The 11,765-nt window shown below is 44.3% G+C and overlaps 1 protein-coding gene across 1 annotated transcript; it reads left to right on the forward strand.

Annotated features, from left to right (window-relative positions):
- The first annotated feature begins 9,821 nt into the window (after positions 1–9,821).
- On the forward strand, positions 9,822–11,418 carry inha (inhibin subunit alpha). Its single transcript, XM_014152208.3, has 2 exons — positions 9,822–10,263; positions 10,460–11,418. Exons 1-2 carry the CDS (start codon positions 9,948–9,950, stop codon positions 11,203–11,205), a joined length of 1,062 nt encoding a protein of 353 aa, XP_014007683.1. The 5' UTR covers positions 9,822–9,947; the 3' UTR covers positions 11,206–11,418.
- The last annotated feature ends 347 nt before the right edge of the window (positions 11,419–11,765 follow it).

An 11,765-nucleotide genomic window follows, 5' to 3' on the forward strand; every position in this document is an offset into this window, starting at 1 on the left:
ACTGGTAGCTCACATGCATACTAACAACTACTGGTAGCTCACATGCATACTAACAACTACTGGTAGTTCACATGCATACTAACAACTACTGGTAGCTCACATGCATACTAACAACTACTGGTAGCTCACATGCATACTAACAACTACTGGTAGCTCACATGCATACTAACAACTACTGGTAGTTCACATGCAGACTAACAACTACTGGTAGCTCACATGCATACTAACAACTACTGGTAGCTGACATGCATACTAACAACTACTGGTAGCTCATATGCATAATAACCGCTTCTGGTAGCTCACATGCATACTAACAACTACTGGTAGTTCACATGCATACTAACAACTACTGGTAGCTCACATGCATACTAACAACTACTGGTAGTTCACATGCATACTAACAACTACTGGTAGCTCACATGTATACTAACAACTACTGGTAGTTCACATGCATACTAACAACTACTGGTAGCTCACATGCATACTAACAACTACTGGTAGTTCACATGCATACTAACAACTACTGGTAGCTCACATGCACACTAACAGCTACTGGTAGCTCACATGCATACTAACAACTACTGGTAGTTCACATGCATACTAACAACTACTGGTAGCTCACTTGCATACTAACAACTACTGGTAGTTCACATGCAGACTAACAACTACTGGTAGCCCACATGCATACTAACAACTACTGGTAGCTCACATGCACACTAACAGCTACTGGTAGCTCACATGCATACTAACAACTACTGGTAGCTCACATGCATACTAATAACTACTGGTAGTTCACATGCATACTAAGAACTACTGGTAGTTCACATGCATACTAACAACTACTGGTAGCTCACATGCATACTAACAACTACTGGTAATTCACATGCATACTAACAACTACTGGTAGCTCACATGCATACTAACAACTACTGGTAGCTCACATGCATACTAACAACTACTGGTAGCTCACATGCATACTAATAACTACTGGTAGATATAAAACCAAAAAAACGTAATTACTTCTCTAACTTTGGTAAAATGTTTTTAATCTCACAAACTTGTGTTTTTGTTTTGCATTATGGAATTAAATTCTGGTTGCATCATATTAGTGTCCTCATCTACAGCTCCTCAGTCTGTCTGGTCACCATGGAAACAGACTATATAGGGCCGTGGACTTGGACCAGAGCCATATATTTAGAGAGTACATCGCTCTGACTTGGGCAAAGATCATCCTCTGGTCTAGGCCTCAATCAGAGCATGGGCCAAATGGTGATGTGTGCAAAGAGGAGACGTATTGCTAATAAACAGCACAGCGTCTGACAGTCTGTCTAGTTTACCAATTATAGTCTGCACACCAACGTGAAGTGTTGCGAAATTATTTTTCAGTTTAAATTATGTGCACCCAACACTTTGTTAAGAGGTTACAAATTTATCATATTGATAAAAGAACACCAGTTCCGATTATTTGAAGCAGCTTTGGATAGAAAACGCGCCATTTAGGCTGCACCTGCGGTGATGATGGGAGCGAGTGTTTATTTTCAGGCAAAAGTCGCATGGCAACAGAGTTTATCCATCAATTACACGAACTTGGACAGACCGCTCCCTGCTAACTGGCCAACAGTTGGGTAAAACATTTTTAGGTTTTGAGCTATGTATTTTATGAAAGTCGGGTTTTGCGGAGGTTTAAACAATATTTAGGCCAACAACTTTGCCAGTTGAAGCCGTTGGCCCAAAGTCAAAACGTGTGCAAAAATGTATCCTCTAATTTTATTGCCTAAACTTTCTTTCATTATTGTCTGCATTTCACTAAAGATATCTTTGTATAAACTATACTGTAACAGTAGTCCTGTGCCTGACCTACATGTATTGTATATTTTCGCATAAAACAATTGTTTATTTATGACAAGAAATAAGTTGCGCGCTACTATGGAAATTGGGCTCCTCCATGAGCTCCTTTATTATGACGTTTCGTTCATAATAAACGCGCCAACAAACGTAGAATTGGAACTAAAACTTTTAGTTTGCTTATGGACGAAAGCTGGAATAGCTGCTTTAAATCGGCAAACCTCCATCCTCATTCAAAACGTTGAATCAAATCTTAATATCTAGGGATAATTTGGATAACTGAGTGTCTCTTAGGCTACTTAACTTAGAAGAAATGTATTGAACATTTTACTGTTAAAATTAACTAATCTGGGACTTGGAAAAAAATGTTGAATGAAAATTCAACTGCTTGTAAAGTAAAAACACAATTTCCCCACTTTCAGGTATGGATAGCATTCAACCTCAGTCCCCATAGTGACAGTTCACGTCTCCAACAGTGTTTGGTCTCCAGGGAAAACCACCCAGCCACAGCTCCATCTAAAGCCTCCAAAGTCAAAGTCAAACCTCTGAAAGTGCTAAAACTGCTGACTTACGCCGCCCTTCAAAACCCAAAAACGCTCAAGTCCTCTGGGAGTCCATCCTGTTTCTGTAAGCAAACAACCCTGTACTGTCAACAGAATGATCCCGAGGATGGTTGGTAGTCCAGACTCACAGAGCCCAGGCCCATCCCAGAGTGCTGTGCAGCAGCTGGGTGACAGTGCCAGTCATGCAGAGAACCCAAAGCCCAAGAAGCCCAAATGGGTCATAAGGATCAGAGCCTTCAAGGACCCTGATACCCTCCCACCGAAGAAGAAGCGACAGAGGACGACGGAAAAGAGGCCTGCTGTGCCTGCCATGACCACTGGTTGGTCAGATGAGGCGTCTGGCATCAGGGAGCACAAAAGAGCAGCCAGCCAGAGTGAAGGAGGAGATGGAGACGTCAGTTCACCACCAACCAAACGCTCCACCAGCCAGACAGAGCAGGGAGCTATTGTCTCTGACACTGATATTCACTCCTGTGTGTTTGCACCCACTCACCTATTCATGCACACATATGCAATGTCGCCCACTGAGAAGAATGAGTGTTACATTTAGGACTTTAGGATTTTGTTGCATTACTCCTGAGGATGTTTTTATTCACTATCTACTACTACTACTACTTCTACTAATACTACTGTTATTGCTGGTACTACTACTACTACTGCTGCTACTACTACTACTACTACTACTGTTACTACTACTACTACTTTTGTTACTGCTACTACTACTACTACTGCTACTACTACTACTTCTACTACTACTATTGTTACTGCTACTACTACTACTATTACTGCTGCTACTACTACTACTATTGTTACTGCTACTACTACTACTACTACTACTACTGTTACTGCTGCTACTACTACTACTTCTAGTACTACTGCTACTACTACTACTGTTACTACTGCTACTACTACTACTACTATTGTTACTGCTGCTTCTACTTATGCTACTACTACTACTACTACTGCTGCTATTGTTACTGCTACTGCTGTAACAGTATTGCTTCCGTCCCTCTCCTCGCCCCAACCTGGGCTTGAACCAGGGACCCTCTGCACACATCAACAACTGACACCCACGAAGCATCGTTACCCATCGCGCCACAAAAGCCGCGGCCCTTGCAGAGCAAGGGGAACAACTACTTCAGGTCGCAGAGCGAGTGACGTCACCCGATTGAAATGCTATTAGCGCGCAACACCACTAACTAACTAGCCATTTCACATTGGTTACACTACTACTACTGTTACTGCTGCTACTACTATTACTGTTACTGCTGCTGCTGCTTCTGCTGCTGCTTCTACTTCTACTTATGCTACTACTGCTGCTATTGTTACTGCTACTGCTGTAACAGTATTGCTTCCGTCCCTCTCCTCACCCTAACCTGGGCTTGAACCAGGGACCCTCTGCACACATCAACAACTGACACCCACGAAGCATCGTTACCCATCGCGCCACAAAAGCCGCGGCCCTTGCAGAGCAAGGGGAAGAATCAATTTAGGTCGCAGAGCGAGTGACGTCACCCGATTGAAATGCTATTAGCGCGCAACACCGCGAACTATCTAGACATTTCACATTGGTTACACTACTACTACTACTGTTACTGTTACTGCTGCTACTACTATTACTGTTACTGCTGCTGCTGCTACTACTACTACTACTACTACTACTACTACTCCTACTTATGCTCCTACTACTACTGCTGCTATTGTTACTGCTACTGCTGTAACAGTATTGCTTCCGTCCCTCTCCTCGCCCCAACCTGGGCTTGTACCAGAGACCCTCTGCACACATCAACAACTGACACCCACGAAGCATCGTTACCCATCGCGCCACAAAAGCCGCGGCCCTTGCAGAGCAAGGGGAACAACTACTTCAGGTCGCAGAGCGAGTGACGTCACCCGATTGAAATGCTATTAGCGCGCAACACCACTAACTAACTAGCCATTTCACATTGGTTACACTACTACTACTACTGTTACTGCTGCTACTACTATTACTGTTGTAACAGTATTCAAATCAAAAATCAAATCAAATTTATTTATATAGCCCTTCGTACATCAGCTGATATCTCAAAGTGCTGTACAGAAACCCAGACTAAAACCCCAAACAGCAAGCAATGCATGTGAAAGAAGCACGGTGGCTAGGAAAAACTCCCTAGGAAAAACTCCCTAGAAAGGCCAAAAACCTAGGAAGAAACCTAGAGAGGAACCAGGCTATGAGGGGTTGCCAGTCCTCTTCTGGCTGTGCAGGGTGGATATTATAACAGAACATGGTCAAGATGTTAAAATGTTCATAAATGACCAGCATGGTCAAATAATAATAATCATAGTAGTTGTCGAGGGTGCAACAAGCACGTCCGGTGAACAGGTCAGGGTTCCATAGCCGCAGGCAGAACAGTTGAAACTGGAGCAGCAGCACTGCCAGGTGGACTGGGGACAGCAAGGAGTCATCATACCAGGTAGTCCTGAGGCATGGTCCTAGGGCTCAGGTCCTCCAAGAGAAAGACAGAAAGAGAGAAAGAGAGAATTAGAGAGAGCATATTTAAATTCACACAGGACACCAGATAAGACAAGAGAAATACTCCAGATGTAACAGACTGACCCTAGCCCCCCGACACATAAACTACTGCAGCATAAATACTGGAGGCTGAGACAGGAGGGATCAGAAGACACTGTGGCCCCATCCGATGATACCCCCGGACAGGGCCAAACAGGCAGGATATAACCCCACCCACTTTGCCAAAGCACAGCCCCCACACCACTAGAGGGATGTCTCCAACCACCAACTTACCGTCCTAAGACAAGGCCGAGTATAGCCCACAACGATCTCCGCCATGGCACAACCCAAGGGGGGGCGCCAACCCAGACAGGAAGACCACGTCAGTGACTCAACCCACTCAAGTGACGCACCCCTCCCATGGACGGCATGGAAGAACACCAGTAAGCCAGTGACTCAGCCCCTGTAAAAGGGTTAGAGGCAGAGAATCCCAGTGGAAAGAGGGGAACCGGCAAGGCAGAGACAGCAAGGGCGGTTCGTTGCTCCAGCCTTTCCGTTCACCTTCACACTCCTGGGCCAGACTATACTTAATCATAGGACCTAAAGTTGAGACTGAGTCTGCGTCTCTCACACTGGTAGGCAGACCATTCCATAAAAATGGAGCTCTATAGGAGAAAGCCCTACCTCCAGCCGTTTGCTTAGAAATTCTAGGGACAATTAGGAGGCCTGCGTCTTGTGACCATAGCGGACGTGTAGGTATGTACGGCAGGACCAAATCGGAAAGATAGGTAGGAGCAAGCCCATGTAATGCTTTGTAGGTTAGCAGTAAAACCTTGAAATCAACCCTTGCCTTAACAGGAAGCCAGTGTAGGGAGGCTAGCACTGGAGTAATATGATCAAATTTTTTGGTTCTAGTCAGGATTCTAGCAGCCGTATTTAGCACTAACTGAAGTTTGTTTAGTGCTTTATCCGGGTAGCCGGAAAGTAGAGCACTGCAGTAGTCCAGCCTAGAAGTAACAAAAGCATGGATTAATCTTTCTGCGTCATTTTTGGACAGAAAGTTTCTGATTTTTGCAATGTTACGTAGATGGAAAAAAGCTGTCCTTGAAACAGTCTTGATATGTTCTTCAAAAGAGAGATCAGGGTCCAGAGTAACGCTGAGGTCCTTCACAGTTTTATTTGAGACGACTGTACAACCATCCAGATTAATTGTCAGATTCAACAGAAGATCTCTTTGTTTCTTGGGACCTAGAACAAGCATCTCTGTTTTGTCCGAGTTTAAAAGTAGAAAGTTTGCAGCCATCCACTTCTTTATGTCTGAAACACAGAGCAAGGAGAACAACTACTTCAGGTCGCAGAGCGAGTGACGTCACCCGATTGAAATGCTATTAGCGCGCAACACCGCTAACTAACTAGCCATTTCACATTGGTTACACTACTACTACTACTGTTACTGCTGCTACTGCTGCTACTACTACTACTGTTACTGCTACTACTACTACTACTACTACTACTACTGCTGCTACTACTACTGCTACTACTACTGTTACTACTGCTACTACTACTACTACTGCTACTACTACTGTTACTACTGCTACTACTACTACTACCACTACTACTGTTACTACTACTACTACTGCTGTTACTACTACTACTGCTACTACTACTACTACTACTACTGCTACTACTACTACTGTTACTACTACTACTGCTACTACTGTTACTACTACAACACCGCTAACTAACTAGCCATTTCACATTGGTTACACTACTACTACTACTGTTACTGCTGCTACTACTACTGTTACTGCTGCTACTACTACTACTACTGTTACTACTACTACTACTACTACTACTACTACTACTACTACTGCTACTACTACTACTGCTGCTACTACTGCTACTACTACTGTTACTACTACTACTACTACTACTACTGCTACTACTACTACTACTACTACTGCTACTACTACTACTGTTACTACTACTCCTGCTACTACTACTACTACTGTTACTACTACTACTACTGCTGTTACTACTACTACTGCTACTACTACTACTGTTACTACTACTACTACTGCTACTACTACTGCTGTTACTACTACTACTGCTACTACTACTACTACTACTACTGCGACTACTGTTACTACTACTACTGCTACTACTGTTACTACTACTACTACTACTACTGCTACTACTGCTACTACTACTGCTACTACTACTACTACTACTACTGCTACTACATCTCTCTATATCAGTGGAGGCTTCTGAGGGGAAGGCAGGTCATAATAATGTCTGGAACAGAGCCAATGGGATGGCATCAAACACATGGAAACCATTCCGCAGATTCCACTCCAGCCATTACCACGAGCACGTCCTCCCCAATTAAGGTGCCACCAACCTCCTGTACTCTCTCGCTCTCTCTATACACTAAGTATACAAAACATTAAGGACACCTGCTTTGTCCATGACATAGACTGGCCAGGTGAATCCCCTTCAATCAGTGAAGATGAAGGTGAGGAGATGGGTTAAAGAAGGATTTTTAAGCCTTGAGACAATTGAGACATGGGTTGTGTATGTGTGCCATTCAGAGGGTGAATTGGCAAGACAAAATATTTAATTGCCTTTGAACAGGGTATGGTAGTAGATGCAAGTCAAGAACTGCAACACTGCTGGGTTTTTCACACTCAACAGTTTCCCGTGTATCAAGAATGGTCCACCACCCAAAGGACATCCAGCCAACTTGACACAACTATGGGAAGCATTGGAGTCAACATGGGCCAGCATCCCTGTGGAAAGCTTTTGACACCTTGTAGAGTCCATGCCCCGATGAATTGAGGCTGTTCTGAGGGCAACTCAATATTAGGAAGGTGTCCTTAATGTTTTGTACACTGAGTCTATATCTATCTCCCACTCTCAACGTCCTAGACACATCAGATAACACTGAGGTTGGGCGGAAGTTTTGGCAGAATAATGAAAACCTGGCAATTTGCAAACACTCCTGACTATGAACAGAACTCCATAAACTAGTAGACAACTGGTGAGTTCAGACCATCTTCTGGCCACCTTGTTGTACTGCAAGAGCCCTTGAAACAGCCCCATGAACATAATTAAAAGAAATGTAACTAGGCAAGTCAGTTAAGAACAAATTGTTATTTACAATGACGGCCTATGAACATGGGTTAACTGCCTTGTTCAGGGGAAGAACAACACCTTTTTACCATATCAGATTGGGGATTCAAACTAGCAACCTTTTGTTTATAAGTGTTAAATTCATGTTAAAACGCTTTAACCACTAGGCTACCTGCCGCCCCAAACATCAGGTGGATTCCAAACTAAAAGTTACTTCCTACCTTCTTTCCTAGATTACTTGTCCTCTTGAAATGTTCTTGAGAGTCATGTTGGGATTTCAATGCATCATATGACAAAAATACAGGACAGTCAGTTTTGATGATAAGAACAGCAGCATGGGAAGTACAGCACCTATGAGATATGTAAAGATATGTACCATGACTGCGGTCTATGAACTAGCTCCCCAGGCCTGACTAGAGACATGTGTGGCTCCATGACTCCACTCTAGTCACACGAGAGAGCAGATAATCTGTCAGAGAGTTGGTGAGTTACGCAGAAGACTGCCCGTCTGCCTGGCCAGGATCACTTTCAGAGTTGGCCAGCATGACCTGGGGCTAAACTGAACCCTCTCTGTGTAGAGAAAAGAATGTGTTTGCAAGAGAACGATTGTGTGCTTCCGAGGTTATTGTAACTCGGTCTGGTATGTTTATTCCCCACTGAGACAAGCTGTAATATCTGACCTTGTCTATGAAACTGTATTCTGTAATTGCACAGATGCAGGCAGAGCCCCAAGGCTGAAGTTGGATAAAGAAAGCCTAATTGTTATTATTTTCAAAGACACATTAACACACACATTTGTTTTGTGGGAAAGCAGGTGATGATGGACATCCACATCTGTTGGGTTCATTATGATGAAAAAGAAATAATATTGAACTTTTATTTGATCAGGGAGTCATACTGACACCAAGGTGTCGTCTACAGATGAGCCTTATGAAATGACTACAGCAGCACTGTGACTTCACGTGTGATTAGTGTTGTGATCTATTCGGAACACTTTGTGTCTTCTAAGGGGGTTGTAAAGAGTTTATGAATAGTTTATATAAACAGTTATAACACATTAGTTCAAACTGTGGTTCATTTTCAATAACTGACCCCAATATCTGTTTATATTCGAGTCATTCAGCAGACGCTCCTATCAGGAGTGACTTACAGTGCGTTCATCTTAAGATAGCTAGGTGAGACAACCACATTTTCTGCACTTACAGAGCCTGTAAACCGTTCCATTTCAGACAACACCTCTTTCAATCCTGTCTTATCTGGCCCTGGTGTTTTGTCTAATACTTCTCCGCTGCTGAAATCTCATCACACCTCCTACACTAAATACACACACTATGTGTATTAAAGAAAACCTTAACACTGAGGGAAAATACCTCAGAAATGGTTTCAAAGTTTTGCTACAGTTCACTTCACAAAACAGACAAATCTAATACAGTACAAGAACAAAGTGGCCCTTACCATGAAACGCAGACTGTGATCAAATACATTGTAACTTCCAATCACCCACAAGGTCATACTCTGAAGTCTTTCCTCTGGATTATGACTGCATAACAATAACATAGGGCTCTCTCTCACTCCCTTTTTCCCCAGTGTCTAGATAGGCATGGGTAGGAGGCAATATTCCATGACAAAACAATTGATAAGAGAGACACAGTGCTCTGCATTGGCAGAGATGGAACCTCCAAATAATGCAGGACTTCATTGACACCACTTGCCCACCGGCTCAGGACAGAGAAGGATCTACACTACTTCACTTCATCTACTAGAAGTTCTGGCACAATCAATTGACCCATTTGGTCACCTTACCAATTATTAGACAGGGATATTTGACCTACTTGGATTACTCAAACTCAAAGCAATTTTCCACCTCGATCTACATGCTTCACAACCCTCCTCTATAGACTGAAGAGATCTGAACCATGCGGAGTGGTCCTTCTACCGTCCTCTCCTGTGCCCTGCTACTCCTGTGGACCCAGACCCTGACCCAGGCCTGCCAGGGGGATGAGATGCCTCGTGACGTGGTGTTGGACTGGTTCAAACAGCACCTCCTTGATGGGTTAGGGCTGGAGCAGCCCCCTGAGCCCAGCCAACAGGCCCCTGATGGGGGCAGAGGGAGAGCAGAGGCGGGGCGAGGTCACCGGAGATCCACCAGGGTAGGGAGGGCAGCCTGGGCACAGGACCACAGGAGGCATCACCAGGAGAGCCATGAGCAAGTCATCCTCTTCCCCAGCTCTGGTGAGTGAGAGTCCATATCCCTCTTTCTCACGCTCTGATGCCATGTTCCTTTTCCCTTCTCTTTAGTCAATCTCTCTTCACTAGTTCACTCCAAAAGTGAAGTTTGTCAGATGTTTTTCCAGACAACAACTGTAGGTTATTTGTTTCCCCATCCATTGACCTGGTCTTATTTCCACTGTCTGCCTTGTTTTTCCAGGCTCTACCTGTGATAGCTCAGACTCCCCATCAGAGGAGAGAGCCACCAGCCACTTTACCTACTACTTCCAATCCTCCCTAGACAACCAGGAGTCTGCCATCACCTCAGCCCATTTCTGGTTCTACGCCGGCGAGGTGGCCAGCAGGAACATCACCCCTCTCTTCCTCCTCACTTCAGACCAGCAGCTCCTCCAGGTGGCAGAGTTTCCGGCCAAGACCACCGCTGATGGCTGGACCACCTACCACTTCGAGCACCACCTCCTCACCGCCCTGACCCAAGGCCCCTTCGTACTCCAGGTGCGCTGCCCCGCCTGCGAATGCCACGAAAACGAAGCCGACAAAATGCCATTCCTCCACCTGCACACCCGACCTCACGGCCCAGACCGCTCCCCACGGCGAGCGGCCGCCACCATTCCCTGGTTCCCATCGGCCATCGACCTCCTGATGCGGCCATCGCAGCAGAAGCCAGAGTACAGCGACTGTCAGCGGGAGATGATCAACATCTCGTTCCAGGAGCTGGGCTGGGACAACTGGATCGTTCACCCGAAGGTTCTCAACTTCTACTACTGTCATGGCACCTGCTCGGCTTCGGACCGCACCACTGCTATGCTGGGGATCAAACAGTGCTGCGCTCCGGTCCCCGGGACCATGAAGTCACTACGGTTCACCACTACGTCTGATGGAGGGTACTCCTTTAAATACGAGACCCTGCCCAACATCATACCAGAGGAGTGCTCCTGTATCTAGGCCTAAAACCTCAGAATGGCTCAGTTTTTCCAAGTAAGATTAATAGTTATACTGGTGTAATCTAGGCCAGGGCAACGGTCTTTGGAGAGCACCTAGGCTAGACCTAGAACTGATAAGCCTGTATTTGTCATGCACCAAGATTATAGAGCAAAATAAAAAAGTTTGTTCTTAATACAGCTACACAAGATGCATTTTTAATAAAAATAATTTAAGAAACTGAAATGGGTGTGTAGTGTGTTCTTCCTTCTTGCCACAAGAGGGCAATGCAGACTCAGATTAAGGTGTTTTAGAAGTGAAGTACAGAGGTCTACAGTGAAGTAATCATTCCAAACAAAGACATTGCAAAGTCATTCTGTTCAAATATATATTTATTCATGTATTTCTATGAAACTAAACTCTACAGATACAAAAACTACAAAACTTGGAACAATGTAACAAACACTCAAAATATTGGAATGTTATTTTTGTACCAAATTAAAAATAAAAATTTTAAGGAAAAATGAAATGAACACAGCACACGACCGTTTCCAGTTTCCAACTCAACCATTTCAAAGAACCAT

Source organism: Salmo salar, chromosome 17 (genome assembly GCF_965601325.2).
Source record: "Salmo salar chromosome 17, fSalSal1, whole genome shotgun sequence".
Taxonomy (NCBI): domain Eukaryota; kingdom Metazoa; phylum Chordata; class Actinopteri; order Salmoniformes; family Salmonidae; genus Salmo; species Salmo salar.